General features: G+C 48.5%; 1 protein-coding gene across 1 annotated transcript; it reads left to right on the top strand.

Annotated features, from left to right (window-relative positions):
• The first annotated feature begins 1,144 nt into the window (after nucleotides 1–1,144).
• Anhx (anomalous homeobox) lies at nucleotides 1,145–17,651 on the top strand. Its single transcript, XM_035449748.1, has 9 exons — nucleotides 1,145–1,393; nucleotides 5,106–5,233; nucleotides 10,121–10,244; nucleotides 11,008–11,215; nucleotides 11,506–11,626; nucleotides 12,405–12,697; nucleotides 15,220–15,334; nucleotides 17,184–17,268; nucleotides 17,526–17,651. Exons 1-9 carry the CDS (start codon nucleotides 1,145–1,147, stop codon nucleotides 17,649–17,651), a joined length of 1,449 nt encoding a protein of 482 aa, XP_035305639.1.
• The last annotated feature ends 1,195 nt before the right edge of the window (nucleotides 17,652–18,846 follow it).

Genomic DNA, 18,846 nt, shown 5'->3' with positions numbered 1-18,846 from the left:
GGGGGTCTCAGGGAGGAGTTGCAGGAAGAAGATAGGTGGGGCAGTGTTGTGGGGAGGCGCCTCAGGAGGGCATGTGGGGTGGCGGTGTTCTGAAAGTCACAAGTGCTGTGTCTCTGACTGCTGTGCCTCTCTAGGTCTGCATCCCCTGTTTGGACTCGAGCGTTTGCCAGCGTCTTCCTCTGAAGGAACAGCGTTTTGGAAAGGTACCTGGCATCATGGGCTGGCCCTCTGGTTCCAGTCTGAGTGAGGTTTCAGTTGGAGCCCCTTTCTTCCTCAGATAAGGGTCTCATGAGGCACTGAGCCTGTCCCTGACCCAGCAGGGGGTTGCGGTAATAAATGAAACCTTGGCCTGAAACAGACTTGTTCCCTATCTGTGAGAGCCTGAGCCTTCTGTGGAGGGCTGGTGAGGCACATGGAGTAGACCGCAGGGAGTGAGGGAATCAACCCTGCTCGGGGAGGCTCTTGTTAGCAGGTGTCACAGGCTGGGCTCCCCACAGGCGACCTGTCCTCAGCCTCACTTTTGGGGTATATTCCAAAAAAATGGGATCAGGGATATTAGGTTTCACTCCTGAAAATCTGTCATCAACATGCCTCACCAATTCGCTAAGGTGGGAACTATTTCTCCCCTAGCATTTTCTCCTCTCAGCATTTTGTCCTGGAAATCTGTGTCCCTAGCTCTGTGAAAAGAGCACCTGCCCCTGGTTAGGTGAATGACTTGTCACCCATGGGGCAGAATCCAGGGACTCCGGGGCACCCACAGATGCCACAGCAAAGAGCAAATGGAAACATTATCATAGCCTTCCCAAAAGCCTGGATGATAAGAAGGGAAAAGACAAGGAAGGCTCACGCCTTGGGAAAGAGTTAAGGTTCAGAAGGGAGGGACTAGGTGGTTGCAGGGTGCCTTTTCAGTTGTCTGTGCACAGCTGCTTCCTTGAGGACACACTATTTGGGGGATTTAGAAGAAGGATGTGGGAGACCACCATACCTTTCCTCAGGTGAGTTTCCCTACCTTGGAAGTGGTGTATGTAGCCTGAGGCTCTCATGTCACCTGACTTCTGGTATTGGTCTGAAGACACATGCTTAGAACACGGTTGGTATCAGTGTTACTCTGAATATTCCCTATTGGCAGAGCTGCTCCTGCAAGATGCAGAACTTCCTCAGGCTGCTGAGGGAGCAAGGGGACGCTCAGCCTCTGCCACCAGACCTGGTGATCCTCGCAGGCAAGCTGTGTCAGGACTTCCAGCAGAACCCTGCTCAGATGATACATCTGGTGGAAACCATTCTGGAGAGCCAGCATTGTTGGGAGCTGCTAAGCAATGAAGAGGTGGCCCTGGTGTGTACCCAGGTCCTGATCCAGAAAGAGCAGTGGCTTTTAGCCCTCCAGATTCTAAAGGTATGAGAAAGGTATGGTGGGCGGTGCAGAGAGAAGTGGGGACACAGCAGCCTCCACCATAGCCATGTTGTCATGAGCTGAGGCAGGATGGCCCTTTCTGACTGAAGCAAGTAACCTAGGCAACTCCCATTTTAGAAAATCCTTGGTGGAGATCAGGTGAGAAATGCTGAGCACAGGTGCCCTTGAAACATATTTGTGTGACAAAACTTTTTTGGAGGTGAGAGAACACACTTGTTAGTCACCCGGGACGGGGAACCCACAGTAGACCAAATGAAGGGTAACAGCAAAGCCCAGCTTGTTTGAAATCTCAGAGTCCTCTGTGCATTTGTACTTGTCAGCTCTGCTCCGTTTACCCTGAGGGCAGGGGCAGAGTGAATTCTTGAAACCACTGTTTGTTATTTGTTTACCGCCCTGTTTAAGGAGCTCCCCTCAGGGTGGATGTTTCAGTCTAGGAGGCAACTGTTACACAACACTCTACCCTTTGCTGTGGCTCTTCCATTTTTTCTCTCTCCCTCTTCTGCAATGATCCCTGAGTCTTGGAGGAGGTACCTCATTATAGACGTCCTCCTAAGGCTAAGAAATAGGTTCCCATGCCACGGAAACAGTCACTTGTTCTGAGTAGCTTTACCAGTGGTCATGAGTTGAGGCTGATTCTAACATTGTATTTGTGGCATAAGCACACAGAGTTCACTACTGGGCAGACCATCTCCACCATCAGCATCTCCTTTTTATTGAGTGAAATTGACACTTGCTAGTCTGGGGGCATAGTTGCCAACCCATGGGCCAGACTTGATCATCTTCACTTGTCTTGTTCTGTCGTGGGTGGCCTATGTGAACTGCTGCTTGGGCTTTAAAGACTTCCAGGGGCTGCAGAGCACACAATTTGGGTTTTTCCTCAATCCTTTCCATAGGAACTCCAGTCCAAATCAAACCCAGCCACATTTGTCTTGAGGAACCCAGATACACCTTTTCCTCTGCACTACCGTTTTCTTATCTCCTCTAGGTTGCTCTTTTACTTCACAGTCACCCTTTAACTGCAGGTCTAAGTTACTGGGATCTGTCTGCCAAAGCCTTCCCCACTTTATAAAGATCTTCCCCAAACAAGGGGATCACCAAAGCTGCCAAATCTCCATACCAGTGGCCTCAAGGTCCCTGCTGGGTCAGCCTTTTTCTTAACTCTTTTGTGAACATGGTTCTATCTGGCCCGGTGAATCTGGCTTCAAACACAGCTCTCTTTGCTTGTGGGTTTCCTCAATACCATCTGTGCCCTCCCCCCTCTGTGTCCTCTAGCCCCTGCTAGTTGTGGAGACTTCAGAAGGAGATAACTAGGTATTCCTAATGGCTTTGCTATGCCGGGCCATCACGGATATTTTCTTTCATAAGGTCTCACATTGTGCAGCCTTTCCCTTAAGGAGGTATGGCTAGTTATATTATTCAGTTTTCCTGCTTCTAGGGCAATCAGACTGATTCCATCCACTCCCATGTTCCATGGCCTCACAAGCCAGGCTGGATGGGCTGTTCCATCACTTACTTAAAAGGCTTCCCTCATTCCAGCAGTTCAAGGGCTGAGTATTTTCTGACCACACTCACTTTTGCAATGGACCATTGTTCATGCCCTATCTGCATTCTGGATTACAGATTCTCCCTCTTTTATACTAAAGGTAGGACTTGAGGAGTATCTTCTACTGCTTTTACCATCTCCCTGTCTTCCTTTTATTCAGTTTAATTGCCAAATCAGCAAGTATATCTGAGGAGGCTATGAGCATCTGTCTTTCCTGCTGCCATTCCCCCTTTACACAAATGAGTTTCTGCTTGGCTGCCATCTCAGCTTCAGATGCATTTCTGCTGCACACAGCAGTCAGGCAGACTCTGCAGCTTGCTAACCGTCTCCACTCTTGTGCACCAATCTCAAACATTGCAAAATTTCCTCTAAGCATTTAAGTGTTTCCAGCACTTCTCCATATTCGTGTTTTGAACCCCACTCTTCCATGAGGCATACTAACCCCTACCACACATGCAGAAATACCCTCCTGGTACTCCTCTCACATACTCTCTTAACCCAGATGATGTAGCCTTAGTTGTATGTCTCACTGCCCACACCAAAACCATGCAAACTGTTTTCAGATCCCAAAGGCACACTACACCCGAGACACAGGAATGGACGACTGTATAGAAATTTCCTTTGTGTGTGGCTAGAGAGATGGCTTAGCAATTAAGAGTACTGGCTGCTCTCACAGAGCTTCTGAGTTCAATTCCCAGGAACCACATGGTGGCTCCCAACCATCAGTAATGAGATCTGGTGCCCTCTTCTGGCTTGCAGGCACACATACAGGCTGGACACTGTGTATATATTAAACAAATGAATCTTAAAGAAATTTGCTTTGTAGATACTCACCCCTCAGGCTTTGCTGCCTCAGTTGCATGGCTTGACTGCATAGGAGATTCATGTACACACTCCTCCCAACTATCCTTTGGCTCTGTCAGATCTCTGTTTGAGCTCCACTTAGGTTGTTTGAAACCAAGTTTTGTTCCCCCTAGGGAGGTGAAACAAACTCATTTACTCACCCAAGAAAGGGAGTCGATGACAGACCAAAGTATGGATACTACTTGGAATCCATCTTGGTGAACCAAAGAATTTTGTAGACGTTCCTTACAGGAAAATGTGGACAGGGATTACTTGCAGGTGCGAACCCCCACAAAGACAGGTGCATCACCAAGGTCCACCCCACTGACAACTCTGCTGGTTAGAGGGTGTCTGTTCCAGGTGCCTTTGGTGGTCTGAACATCTTCCAGGAAACTTGACTCTATTCTCCTCCCAGGCGGTTGGTCTGGCCGCAGGCTTTTTTGCAGCTTTGCTTAGCTAAGAGTGTTGTTCTTTGTATCTGGGCTCTACTGTGTCTCAGGGCTTCTTTGCAGTCGGGCTCTGCTTCCTCCTGCAGGGTGGGCCCCAGGGAATCTGGTGGGTTTCAGAGAGTCCTTGCAGCTATTTCTTAGTAGTTGGGAACTGTCCTGCTTAAGGAGCTCTCCCGAGGATGGAATGTTTTAAACTGACACGACAGACTCGGTGACACATTTGGTATGGACACCTGACCTGAAGCTTAACACAGATGGCTGTAGGTGTGAGCTCAACACTCAGGAGGCGAGGAAAGACAATGGCGAGTTGCAGGACAGCCTATGTCAAAATGATAACACAAAACCACTCAGAAAGAACGTAGTGAACAGACAGGGAGTACATGGCTCAGCTGAGGTGACTACAGAATGGCAGTTAGTGGCATTGGCAATTAGAAACCCTGGAGTGGGATTTAAAACTCATGGAGGGAGTGCTTGCCAGAGCAAGATAAGGAGAAGAAGGTATCATGAAGGTGACATACCTTGTTCTCTGTATTTGTGTGGTTGAGGGGGGCGATGGGCTTACTTAGTTCTTTGGAGGATTGAGGGGTTTAAGGTTGGGAAATAGGCCTCTCTGATCTATGCATGACAGGCATGAGATGTCTGGCAGGCGTGTGTGCTTACTGGCTGGCCAAGCATGGAACCTTCCCATGCCTTCTGGGATTGAAGAGCTTGCATGTTTGGCTGACATGGGTGGTTTCTGGACCTGTGGGTTCAGATCCCAGTGATTGTCTTTAGCATAGGCTGGGTTGGTGTACACGTCCAATTCCCACACACTCCAGTGTGTATGGATTGAGGGGGTTTCATCAAGCTTTTCCTACAGGGGTGTCAGGTGCCAGGAGGCAGCCAGGAGCTGGTAGAACTCTGGAATGACATCCACTACCACCTGACCACGAGGAGGCTGAGTGTCACCAAGCTGAACCCAGGGCAGAGGTTTCGCTGCAGGAAGAGGTACCTACTGATTGTCCTGTGTCCTGACTCCATGTGCCTTGCAGGGTTGGCATGTGCCTTCCAAACCCCAAGGGGCTGAGGAAACAAGTGCAGGAAGTCACTTTACCAGTATTTATTACTATATAATGAATGTCATGACTTCAGTGTTTGTCAGACCCTGGTGTGCCCATCACCAAGTCACAGCTCCACCTGACCCCTGTCATGTGGTGGCTAGAAGAAGATGTGTGTATGCAACTGGCATCCTGGCTGTCTCTATTTCCAATCATCAATGGACAAGGAACGAATAGGAACAGTGAGTGTGAAGGACAACTGAGTTGTGCTTAACTGTTTCTCACACCATCTAATCCTTATGTCTAGGCATCAGTCTAGACCCTGGGGGCTGCTGGTTGATAAAGTCATCGATATTAGTCTCACCTTCATCATTTATAGATGAGAAAGCTAGTGTGGAACAACCAGGTCACATGACTGAGGTTTTGTGTGGGAGATACAAGGCTAGGGTTCCCTAGACACTGAGACTGTGGAACCTTTGTTCTTCATCCTGGGCATCTCACTTGAGAAAGAGGACTGAGCTATGATGCTCAGAGGATTAGAGGCTTCCTGAGTCACAGGGTCCACTCACTGCAGAAAGAAGAGGTTTTATTTTTCCCTTTGACCAGAGAGCATACCAAATTTTGACAGTGAGAGACAGGTCCTCAGAATCTCAGTAAGGAATCAGCCTTGAGACAATGGATATGATCATGCCACCCCAAGGCTCATAGTCCAGCAGACTACAGATAAGCAGTCATAGGATCTTGTCCCTGTGTTTGTGAACTGTTCCCTCAGTGCTAGGTGCTTGGAGGTTTTGGGTAGTGGCAAAGTCTCAATCTTTTACTCTTGGCCAATGGATAAAGGCAGAGGTCAATAGAGAAGAAATAGATTGGAGTTCTTCATGTGTGGTTATTGAGACAGTAAGATGACTGAGAGAATAGGTCTATGTTTTGGGGTGTGGGGAGGTTCTTTTGACCAAGTCATCTGTGCAAGCTTGGCCAGGACTTGGATGACAGTGGAGAAACTGTAGGGAATTTTAAAGTTGGTTGAAGATACCCCAAGTTCAACTTCTCAGTTTAAAGGAGATTTATTTGCCCCAGAGGGACAGAGGAAAAGAGAATAAGAGAAAAAGATGGGGGTATAGAGTTCAAGGGAAAGGGAATAAGGGAAAGAGGCAGGGGCATTTGTCCTGGAGGGACAGAGGACCACCTCTGGATAGAGGGGAGACAGACAAGGCACATAGGAAAATGGCAGTTTGTAAAGGTACTTGGGGAAGCCCCCTATTAGGATGAGGTGTTTCATTTTACTGGGTGTCTTAGATAGGGTTTCTACTGCTGTGAAGACACACCATGACCACAGCAACTCTTATGAATACTTTTAATTGGGTGGGGGTTCAGTTCATTATCACCATGGCAGGACATGGCCGCATGTGGGCGGACATGGGGCTGCAGAAGGAGCTGAGAATTCTATATCTGGATCCACAGGCAACAGGAAGTGAACTGAGATAAGTGTAGCTTGGGAATAGGAGACCTTAAAGCCCACTCCCAAAGGGTCACACTTCTGACAACAAGGCCACACCTCTTAATAGTGCCACTTGCTGTGAACTAACAGGGGCCACCTGCATTCATACTACCACATTCCACATCCTGGGCCCCATAACCTTGTAAGTATATCATAATTCAGATTGCACAATGTCAAACATTCCCATCAAACTCCAAAATAGACAACATACTTCCAACATATAATGGCACAGGATATACATTACTATTCCAAAATGTAGGGAAGGGAGCATAGTGAGGAAATGCTGGACCAAAGCAAGACTGACACCATCTGGGCAAATTCCAACTTCTGTATCTCCACACCTAATGTCAAAACACTCGTCACATCTCTAATTTCTTCCAGCTTTCTTGACTGCAACCCACTTCCTTCTCTTGGGCTGGTTCCACTCCCTCTTAGCAGCTGTCCTCAGCGGCTATCCTAGGGCTCTGGCGTCTTCAACATCTTGGGGCCTCCAGGGCATTCCAGACTTCAGCATCACAGCTTCACAAACAGCCTCTCTAGGATTCCATTCAGGGTTACCCCTGATGCATGCATGTCCTCAGCAGGTTTCTTATGCACAGAGGCAAATTACATAACTCCCTTTTTTTCTGTCCTTGAATCTAAATCCAGAACCATGTCACTGAAGCTGCCAGCATCTGCTGCTTGCTGTGTGTGGAACATGGCCCCGTCAATCAGTTAACATCTTCACCTGCTTTTCTGGTTTTGATGTTTTTCTTCACTGCCTAAGCTTGGCTGTCCTGGAACTGAATCTATAGAGCAGGCTGGCCCTAAACCCAGAGATTTACTTGCCTCTGCCTCGGCAGTGCTGGCTTTAAAAATGTGCACCTCCACACTGCTAAGATTTTCTTTAATTCCCTTTCACAGATTGGAATCTCAGCTGGGTCAGCACACCTTGTATTCCATTTCTTAGTCCGTTTATATCCTTGAACACAGGACATCACTCCATTCTGTTTCCTGGTGCTCCTTTCCTCCTCAAAGTGCACATTTCATACTTTTCCTTGCTCAACCTGATCATTTGCATTATAATGCCTCACTGGAGTTAACACTATTAACCACATGAAAGAGTCTATACTAGTCTGTTCTGAAGTTTCCTCTGCTAGTAGAATTAATGAAAAACTCTTCACTTCAGTGCCCTTTTCAGGCAACTGCAAAAAACAGCCACGTTCTTCACCAAAATATCACAAGACTGGTCTCTAGGCCACATACTGACATTCTTCTCTGAAACGTGTTGATCCAGTTCAAGTCACATTCTGCACCCACAGTCAAGTGACATTCAGCACCACTGTCTTCCATGTTCATCCTAGGATGGCCCATGAAGCAGCACTTAAAGCGTTTAACTGCTTTTCCAATGCACAGTCCCAAGGTCCATGTTCCTTCAAACAAAAGCATCTTAGGACCAATCACAGCAACACCCCAGACCTGGTAAAAACTTCTTAGTTAGGGTTTCTGTTGCTGTGAAGAGGCACTATGACCACAGCAAGTCTAATAAATGAAAGCATTTAATTGGGGGGCTTACATTTCAGAAGTTCAGTCCATTTTCATTATGGTGGGACATAGTGTTGTGGAGGCAGACTTGGTGCTGGAGAAGAGCTGAGAGGTCTCCATTTTGATCCAAAGGCAACAGAATTGAACTGAAATAGGCACAGCCTGAGCATAGGAGACCTCAAAGCTGCCCCGATAGTACACATTTCCTCCAACAAAGTCACACCTACTTCAAAACCTACTCCTGGTGGTGCCACACCCTGTGAGGTTATTGGGGGGCACTAACATTCCACTTATCACTTTGACATGTTAATAAGATTAGTCAAATGGAGTTTTGGTCACTTGAGTTTTACATTTTGGTAGCTGGACCTTGGTTAGTCAGCCTCAGGAGGAGGACGTTGTCAAATAAGGAAATAGAAATTTGTGGCTAGCTTTAGGAATGTAACCTAATGGTTTTTAGTCAGGCTGAGGGAGTGGGAGAGAAGAGCAAGGCCTGCTAGAGCCATGCTCACCACGGTTGAACTGGCCAGAGCTACTTCAGAAACCACAAAGGTACAGTTGCTAGGCAGGAAGACGGCCAGGTCAGAAGCAGGGATTGAGAGGTACCTGGTGTCCTGAACAGATAGCAGATGTCTCAGAGAGTTTGTCTTCAGCCCTTCACAAGTATACATCTGTCCTCAGCCTGTGGCCATAGGAAAAGGTGATGGCATGATTCACCTGTCCCTTCCAGTGGCTTCCAGGGAGACAGTCAGTGTCAGCAGTATGTGGGCAGTGGCCAGAACATGGTCTATGTTGTAAATAGGCTGGCCAGTTCTGTAGTGTCTTGGAGGCCAGCTGTGGCCCAGGACTGAAGTCTAGGCAGGAGCAGCTCTCTGCTAAGTAGAAACTGTCAGGATCAGGGCCCTTTGTTCTGGGGCTGTCTGGGTCTGTTTGGGTTGGAGAAGGCTCTGGCATCCCAAGTGGATTACAGTTGGGATGTGTTAGATGAGGTGTTCTTGGGAAATACATCTATGCACAAGACTTTGGGAAGTACAGGCATGCCAAATACCTGGATTTCACCCGTTCCCCCAGAGAGATATTTTTCATTCATGCCATGTGTCCATATGAAGAAATTCAAATATACAGCAGGAAAGATGGGCCTAAACACAAGAGAAGAATGGCACCACCAGGGGTCCCTTTCAGTGACCCTGAAATCCCAGTGCAGTGTAGAGAGGAGAGGGAGAAACACCTGTGCGTTTCCTGCATGGTGCAGGGGCTTCCCAACATGAGGCATTACAGGGGAAGAGAGGCATTAGGAAGGGAATGGAGAAGATAAGGGGCTGAGAAGCTAAGTGCAGGCATGAGTGAGACCATCCATGAGGAGGCCAGTGGCAGTATATATGGTGTGCTGGGGCCATGATCTTGCTTATACTCTGAGAAGTTGTGCTATCACAGACAAGGAAGGAGGGGCAGCTAGAAGGATCCATGTGTAAGGTGAGAGATTCACGGTTCGGTCAGCTTGTGGGGCTGACCTGATGAAGAGATGCTGCTGGTGGTGAAAGGCTTAATAAGCTTGCTGTAAGCTGGGAAGTAGGGGGAATCAGTGTACTGCATTGGGCTCTGTGAAGGCGGGGTCTTGCTCGCTCCCTGGGTAGCTGCAGTGTGTGGTGGACCACTGGGCAGCATCCCAGAAAGTAGGGATCAGGCCACCTGAGGTGACCAGGACTGGATGCAGGGGTGGGCTGGAGAATGATTCTCAGAACTCCTTCCCTGTGAAGGGCCAAGCCCTAAGCCCATGGAACCTGTGTTCTATGGCTCCTCCTGGTCCTGTTTATCTAGGAATCCACCACCCCCTAACATCTGCCCTGAGGGCCCAAAGAGCCGGAACTTCCTCCCAGAGGTTCGCTACCATCTGCAAGACTTTGCTACAAGTGTGGGTGCTTATCCCAAGAAGGCCCACCTGGTAAGGACAACAGCCCACACAGGGTGGCTTCTCTGCTACTATTCCTGAGCCTTCTGCCACCCAATAACTGGGTCTCCCCCACCATCTCCTGAATAACTCTTCTCTCTTTATCACGCAGCTCTTCCCTCCTCCTCTGGGCTGATCTTCCTTCCACCTTCCCCTTGTTTCCTCCTGTCTAGGTCCCCCAAATTTTAGCGAGCTCTCCCTCTACTATGTAACTACTTTAGCAGTCTGTGTCTCCTTCTGTGCTTGCCGGGCTCTCCAGGCCCCTCCCAGGGTGCTGTTGGTCCCCACCTCTTCTCAGCTCTCCTACAAGGTTTGATTTTCTCATGTGGGGCTGCCACGTTGTCAGTCTGGTCAGTTCCCAGAGGCTCCTTGGTCCTCTGCTGTGTGACCACCAAAGTTTTGAAAGGCACAGAGGTTCAGAGAAAGTGGCTCCTGCTTGGGGACAGTGCAGACACTGATCCAGGGGTTCATGGCCCCTTTCCTGTTTTAAGGACTTGGCTGCTCAGAGCATCATCAGCTGGCCCAGGGAGTGGGTTCAGGAGGTGGGGCATGTGTGTATGGCTCTCTCATCTCCAGCATGAGCTCAGGAGACAAACTGTTCGTCACTGCACCAGTTCACCATCGATCACCATCTCTGGCATCTATGCAGGGGTTGTACTGGGCAGTGCTCTGTTTCCTATGTAGACATGAGCCATCTGAGCCACCTCGGTGTCCCCTTATACTTCAATTATCATTGTCTTTGGGGGGTGGGGATCAGGAGAAACTGGCTTTGGAGACCGGCTTGACTACTGAGCAGGTGTACAACTGGTTTGCCAATTACCGGAGGCGTCAGAGGGCTCTTCTCCTGCACATGCCAAGAGCCCAGGAGGCCTCATCAGAAGTCTCCAGTGCAAAGGAGAGTGGTCCTCAGCCACTCCAGCTCTCAGGATACCATCACAAGTCTGTGGCTGTGTCTCCAGGGTCAGGTGAGTACCCCAAGGGCATCTTAGGGTTGATTGCTGACAAGATCTTGCTGGCTGAGAAGTGACCCCAGCATGGCTGTGTGGTCTGGACATAGCCCTCAGGAAGGACGATGAGTAGATTCAGGAAGTGAATTAATCTGCAGGCTTGGAACTCTTTGTTTGCACTGAAGTCACACCAAGGGATTAGAATATTGGGATGACTAAAAAGTCCGCTTCTGCTTCCAGTCTGTGGAGCTGCTCTCTGCTGGGCAGGAGGTGGGCTCTAATGCACCCTGTCCTGTTCTGCTTTTCAGTCAGAGGTGAAGGAAGTTGGACTCTACAGTCCTCCGAGATATCTCCAAGATCTCAGGGGCCACAGTACCCAGCCTCGAGCTTTTCTGGAGACTACAAAACTTCACAGCCACTGGCTTTCAGGTAGTGTCATTCCTTCAGGCCACAAGGCATGTTTCCTCTTTAGTCCCCTCCTCTGAGGGCAGAGTAGAGTATAATTTACCCTTAACTCCAGGGCTGCCTGTGCTGGGCCCTGACATAGTAGATTGCTTTTGTTTTCTTTTTGCTGAGTATTGGTTGGTTTTTATTTCATGGAGTGAGCAGCACCCTGTATGTACCACACTGTCTGGGACTCCCCATGCACTCTGCTCCCCTGTGGCTAGACATGAGCCTTCTGCATGCAGTCCCTTGCTGGTTAGTCATGGGGTCATTGCCAGGCTGGACAGTACCCAGGTGCGTGACCCCAGGCAGGTGCATGTGACATGGGGATGAGACAGTACGTGCCAGTCAGGCTATAGCAGAGGTTGAGAGGACGTTTAGCAAAAGCTCTGATCATGTTTGAGGTGCATTAGCCCTGAATGAGTGTACTCATTAAACTTTTGTCAGCTTCTGCCTAATTCATGAATGCCTTTAACAGTAACCGCCCTTTATTTCTTTGATAGTAGGGTCATGCAAAACATTTTCTGTTTTCTGGTTCTATGCAATAGACACTTTTAAGGGTCTGTGACTCCAGGCCAGAGGCCAGTCCTTGACAAACCCAGGGAAGAGCAAGCAGGGTGATTAGCGGTAGTCATATGCAGCCTTCCACAGCTTCATTGGCTCTTGCCCATATTGCCAACGCTGGCTGAAGTCCACGCCAACATCCACCCACTACACCCTGGCCTCTACCCACCAAAGCACATTGTTTGGTTATATTCCCCAGGTCACTATACGGATATGAGAGTTACCAGGAGTGGCCAGGTCACCATTCTGCTGGCCTCACATCCATGGGCCTCACTCCTGGCCTCTGCCCTCTGGCTAGTGTCAGCCCCATGGTTGATTCCTCTGTGGCTGCCCCTGAGTCTTGGATGATGCCCCTTATGCTGCCGTCCTTCAAGGAAATTTTCCTCCCAATGGAGCAACTGGGCTGTAGACAACAGCTTGACTCTGGAATGGATCCTGCAGTCGCGCCCATGGCCATGGCCATGGCTGCCCTCAGGGGACCCAGGCATGCAGGTGAGTCCACCTCACAGAGACTGGGATATTCAGACAACTACTCAGGTCCTCAGGTGCTCTGTTAGGGTGGCCACCACCTGTTTGAATCTGAACTGGGGTCATGGAAACCCCGAACCACTCTAGTCAGAGTAGATTCTTGCCACAAATATTCCAGATTATTTCTCATGTACGTATCTCATGGGAAAAATAAAAAAACACCATGGATGAAAAAAAAAGCAAGGCAGTTAGGAGAGAGTGAAAATGGGAGGCAATATATACACGCACATGTCACCACCCCCAACTTTCCTACATTACCTGTGAGTACCTGTGCAATGCAGGAAGGCATGATCCTTAGACATGCTCCTAGGTGCCCTGCACCTGTCACTCCAGGGTAGAAATGCCATGTGTTTGTTTCTCGGTTATCACTGTTGCATTTGTATGTGCAAGTTTCCACCTTGCAAGACCAGTGGGTTTGCCTGTGTTTCTTAACATTCTGGGAGCATAATGCATCTTTTTATTTCTTGCAGTTTCTAATGGCTTCTTTTTTTTTTAAATCGTATATTGCCTACTTTTATTTATGTTCTTAATACGTTCCAGTATTTCAAGCCTGCCATTTGAAAACTCACTGGGGGGGGGCGCTTTTTATTCCAGTTTTGGTCAGATGAGTACTTCTCAGGTCTGGGGTTGAGCATTCATCTCAAGTCCTCCCTTACTTGCCTTCCCACAGCCCAGTTGGTACCAGTGCTCCTTGCATTGCAACTTTTGTTCTCTTGGTCAGAGCACGAAGTGGCTGATCACCTTTGCACTTGCATGCAGGGCTAGTGGAAGGTGGGCTAGCAGTTGGACAAGGCAATAAACTCTCAAAGGCCACCCCAGGAATACCCTTACTCCAGCAAGCCTCCAGCACCTTAAGATTCCATACCCCCTAGCACATGCAAAAGCACCACCAAATTGGGACAAAGTTTTCAAATGCCTGGACTATGGGAGACTATCTCATTTAAAGCTCCACAAGGTCCACATGTTAAAAATCTCTCCCTCTTCCTCTCCATCTCCCTCCCTCCTTATATCTATCCCACCTTCCCCCTCTCTCTGCTTCCTCTCTCTTATCTCTCTCTCTATGGGGGGAGGTACGTTTGTAAGTGTCAGCCTTGGTTCTGCAGCTTTACTCCATTTATTAAGAATGGAGTGTTTCAAGTTCAGCAATGAGGACTGAGCAGAAACAGTTGTAGAAGCCCATAGGAGGTAGCCAGAATGGGCTCTTTGATCTCAGGAGGTCCTGAGCAGCTAGCCACTATGGTAGGTGAGCACTGTGGTGGTTAGGCAGGAGGCTAGAGCAAACCTTGCTACAGGTGCTTTGTTCTGGCCTGAGACCAGGCTATGTTAGTGCTGGCTGTGCTCCCACATGGATTCAGGGCAGCATGAATCCTACCTTTCACCTGCCACAGACAGGAAGAAATACAGAAACTCACAACCAGATATTACACACACACACACACACACACACGAGAGAGAGAGAGAGAGAGAGAGAGAGAGAGAGAGAGAGAGAGAGCTTGGAACACATAGCTCTAAACGAGAAGTCTCCATCAAATCCTCAGAGAACCTCAGGGAAGATGAGGCTGAAAGACTGCAAGAGCCAGTGGCGATGGAGGAAACCAAGGCAACAAGGCCCTCTAAATCAATTGAGCAAAGCTCATATGAACTCACAGAGACTGGAGCAGCAAGAACAGGGCTTTCGGGTCTGCACCAGGCTCTCTGTGTGTATATTATAGCTTTCAGTTTAGTATCGTTATAGGACTCTTGAATCCGTGAAGGAGTGGGTCTCTGTGCTTGCTCTTAGGACTCTTTTCCTTCTGTTACTTGGCCTTGCTCAATTTGATGTGACGGTTCTTACTCTGTCTTATTATATTTTATTGTGTCATGTTTGGTTGTTAACACCTAGAAGCCTGTCCTCTTCTAATGAGGGACAGAAAGAGAATGGACTTGGATACAAGGAGAGATAGGGATGAATGGGGAGAGGTGGAGGGAGGGGAAACTGTGATCATGATATATTGTGTGAGAAAAGAATCTATTTACAATATGAGCAAGGGAGTCAAACATCTTCCAAGATGCTCTGTAACCAAGGTGTAGAGAAAGGAAAAGGTGAGAGTGAGGTAGCAAAAGCTTCCACCTCCAGAAAAATCTCAGTGAAACCTGAGATAACTGAAGCAGGCATGTGCCTGAAGGCTGAAGAGCAAGTTGCATGTCCTGATCAGTTGGGGGTGGCTGTGTGTGATAGACTGACTGGCATCAGACAGGTGTGAAGCCCACAGTGGCAAAGCCTGGCCTACTGTCAAGAGAAACAGAGTATGACTTTGGCTCTAGAGGTCTGATAGGTGGTAGTGCTGATGGATCTATCCATCCTTCTCTTGGGAAGGAGGCTGAGTCTCAGGGCTTGTGAACTGGTTTCTTACAGTGCACTCTGTGTGTTGGGCACACTGGCTGTGCCACACATGTGCTGTGAGCCTTCCTTTCACCTGTGGTTTTCGGGATTTCTTTATCTGCAGGATTTACTGGCCTGCCTGGTAGTCGTCCTCAGAGCCTGTACCCAGAGGAGGGCCCAGGACCAAGGAGTGGGCAGGGAGCTTCCACCCCAGACTGTAAACTTCATCATCTCCAGAGGTAAGCCTGAGGCGTCCTGGGCTTTCTGTGGGTCACAAGATAGCCTAGGGCTTAGTTTACAGACTCACTATCTCAGAGTTTGATGATCAGTATCTTTCCTTATGTGTGTTTCTAGAAACCTGAGCACTCCTTCTTAATAAATGAACACACTAAACATAGGCACATCCGTGGGCATCCTACACCTCCGATAGTCATCAGCTTGTCATCAGCTGGAGGTCTCTTGTCTCTACCACCATCTTCCTCATATTTGTTCCAAAGACAAAGATTAAAGATTGTTGGATTCTGAGAAGCATCATGGTTTTACATTTTAATGTTCCAAATTGTTGTTTTGAAAGGGCTTGAAAAGCCTAATAGATGCCAAGGCATAGGCAGTTAAGAAAGATGACAAGGCCTTCTGGGAAGACGGCAGTGACTTGGGTGTATGGTGCAGCAGAGGGTCCTGTGGTAGAGATAATGCCCAAGGCCTCAAGGGACTTCAGACAGAAAGATGCATACTGTCCAGTGTGGTCCAGGCCTCTGTGATTGAGAGAAGTTGCCCAAGGTTTTGGTGAGGTTCATCTGCCTTTGGTCATGCCTGCTCTAGTTGCATACTGCAGATAGGGGCAGTGTATGGAGTGGGTGGAGAAAAGATGTCAAAAATCTCCAGGTTGGCGGAGAGGTCCAGAAGGTGGGAAGTGTTGTGTGGGGTCTTCTGGTCGAGAGGGAATTGCTAACGCTCATCCTGTTTTAGTGGACACTTGTCCTGTCTATAGTCGGGGTAAGCAAGACCAGGTTTCCAGGTCATGATGGAACCTTCCTCAGCTTACCACCCAGGTCTCTGATACTCCAAGACCAGGGATGTGCTTCTGTTCTGTAATGATTAGTTGCATTTCTGAGTGTGATGCTATTCCTGGTGGTGGTAGGAATAAATGCCTACTCACCCCAGAGAGGCAACAGATGGCAAAGTAACAAAAAAAGCCCATCTTCGTGAATGGATGAGTTTCCTAAGGAGTTGCATACAGAGCAGACATGACCAAAGGCAGATGAACCTCACCAAAACTCACCCCATGGGGGTGGTGCCTCGTTCAGGCTGGAACCCTGGAGCTCTCTTGCAAGCAGTTTGACAAGTGCGGCATCATCCCTAGGCAGCTTACCTCACCAGAGAGGGAGTCTCCTCAAGGCCCCTTAGCTGGTCAGAATCCCTGCCTTCAGCAATTACTTTCTGCTTCTATAACCTTGGGGAGGGACCTTTGTGAATCTTAAAAGTTTCTGCTTTATTAGATGTGATCATTGTTTAATTCCCGGGTCTTATACGCCTCCATCCTTCTTTCTGGAGGGGACGTTTCAACTCAAAAGAAACGACCCCTTGAGAATTCTGTAGGAGTCCAACTAAATAGAAACAGACACTTGGCAGGACGGTTTGTTTCTCGTAAATGGCATGGGGTCTATTTGTATAGATCTTGCTGCTTGTGAATCCTAGCTGTCCTCTCGCCTTAGTCTGTGGAAGGCTGTGATTGTAGATACAGGCTCCATGCCCAGCCTTGTGCTTTCCTATTTTTATGCTTTTATTGGCTTTGCTCTGTTGCCTTGTCTTAGTGCATCCACCGTGAGATTTGTCCTTCCAGGGCTGGGTTAGCATCAGCGAAGGTCTCCTCAGCTGACCAGCTGTATGAGGTTCGAATGTTTCCCTCCTGGCTAACTCTGCACAGAGTGCCTTTTCTGAACATTTCACATTCCCATCAATCACTCAGAACAGCTTTGATGCACAGATTTAGGACTGTGAGCTTCACAACACCCAGTGTCCCCTAGAGACAAAACCTGCTCTGATGCAAGAAGTAGAATTGTGTAGGATAGAGCTCTTCACTTTCAGTTCTCTGGAGGTGATGTCGGCCTCATCTGCCATGCAGCTACCTGTGTCTACCAGGGAACAGAGTCAGCCCTTGCCTTCCAGCCAGGTGATGCCTTCTGGGGTTTGCATGCTTTCTTCTTAGATCGAGTGTTTTTGTGTGGCCAGTGAGGAGCAGAATGACTTGCGGGTGAATGTTATTTTATTCAGAACTGGGCTGGGTGGTATGGGGGGCGGATCCCTTTCCTAAGTCTAGTAAGGGTCTGATGGGGCCTGGCAGAACACAGGTGGGAATGGGAAGGCAGGGGTCCCAAAGCCTGGCAAAGCGTACCCCTATGTGTAACACTGTCTTGTTTTGTCCCCCAGGTGCAATGGCCTGGTGGCCAGGCCTCCTGGAATGCTGTCTGGAGAGCCACGATGCTCCTTGAGTTTTCCGAGGGCAACATAGGTCAACATGCCCGTGTGGGGATGGGTGGCCAGCACATGGAATGAGCAAGTGTGGATTGTGCACCTACCTCTTCCACACCGGTTTCAGAGATTCACCCCGAGTAAAAGTCTATGCTCCCAGAATTCCCCAAGAGAGTCACACCACACACACACACACATACACACTGAATAGTTTGGATGGTAATTCTCTGTATTGTCAAGGTTTCTGAGAAATGTTTGTAGTGTCTTAAGCCCAAGGTGGGTCTGCTCCACTCAGACAGTGATACATGTTGAGTTGAGCCACTGACAAGTGCTTGGAAAGAAAGTTCGCTAGGTCAAAGAAGAATGTTCCAGTGTTGAGCCTCCTCCCCCTTGTGCACAGGGCCACCCTCCCACTCATTAACATTGTGAGTATGTTGAGTGGTAAGACATTCCTTTGTTCATGGGACCCTCCCCAGGGTGCTGAGCAGCAGAGTTAACTGTAGATGGCTAGATTGGGTACAGCCGACTGAGTTTAATTTGTAATATTTCAGAACGAAATGTGTTATTAAACTACATTCAGGTTCTTGTATCAGACTTTATACTGTACCCTGGCATATGTTCTTATCTATGCAAATAGATTAACACCAGCATTTTAGTCCCAGACCAGAATTTGCAGTGGGCAGGTGGGAACTGGTCCCTATCCATCCCTTCACTCCTTCTGGATCGATGTGACTGTTTCCTAGGCTAGTTTGTAAGCACCCTTTGGTTGGCATCTGTTTCCTCTATTCTTTGTTCATTCCCATTTGGTTGGTGTTTTCTTCATCGTTATTTCCTGGAAGATGTACTTCTTGGTGAGTTGCTGCTGTCTGTGTGATTTGCTGTAGATTCTGGGCATCTGGTAACCCTCTGCTCACCTACTCGGTCGGGTGTCTGTTGCAGAGTGGAAACCACGTATGGATGAGGAGCTGCTGCTGGGATACATGAAAGTCAGGTTCACAAAGCATGGGAATCTTAACTGAAACAGGAGAAGGGTATTGTGGGAGAGTGAGGAAGGCAGGGGCAGCAAATGGAACACGTGTTTTGGAATTATGGATGAAGGCAACTGCACTGCTAAGCTGGGCACTAGGCATTTCCCAATCCTGGAAGGGGAGGCAGGCACCGACAATGGCCTATCCGGAGCCAGTAACCACTTGTCTGATGGTCCTAGCAGTACTGGGTCCCTAAGCCCTCTCACCAACCTCAATACCCTAGATGCAAGATGATTGGGGGGAGGCAATGT

Source organism: Cricetulus griseus, chromosome X (assembly GCF_003668045.3).
Source record: "Cricetulus griseus strain 17A/GY chromosome X, alternate assembly CriGri-PICRH-1.0, whole genome shotgun sequence".
In the NCBI taxonomy this organism is placed as follows: domain Eukaryota; kingdom Metazoa; phylum Chordata; class Mammalia; order Rodentia; family Cricetidae; genus Cricetulus; species Cricetulus griseus.
The sequence above is the reverse complement of the archived record's forward strand: the minus strand, read 5'-3'. Positions and strand labels throughout refer to the sequence as shown.

Coding starts and splice junctions, on each gene's coding strand:
- Anhx (XM_035449748.1), top strand. CDS start 1,145: ATGCAGAACTTCCTCAGGCTGCTGAGGGAGCAAGGGGACGCTCAGCCT. Junction 1,394..5,105: donor TAGCCCTCCAGATTCTAAAG/GTATGAGAAAGG, acceptor CTTTTCCTACAG/GGGTGTCAGGTGCCAGGAGG. Junction 10,245..11,007: donor ATCCCAAGAAGGCCCACCTG/GTAAGGACAACA, acceptor GGTGGGGATCAG/GAGAAACTGGCTTTGGAGAC.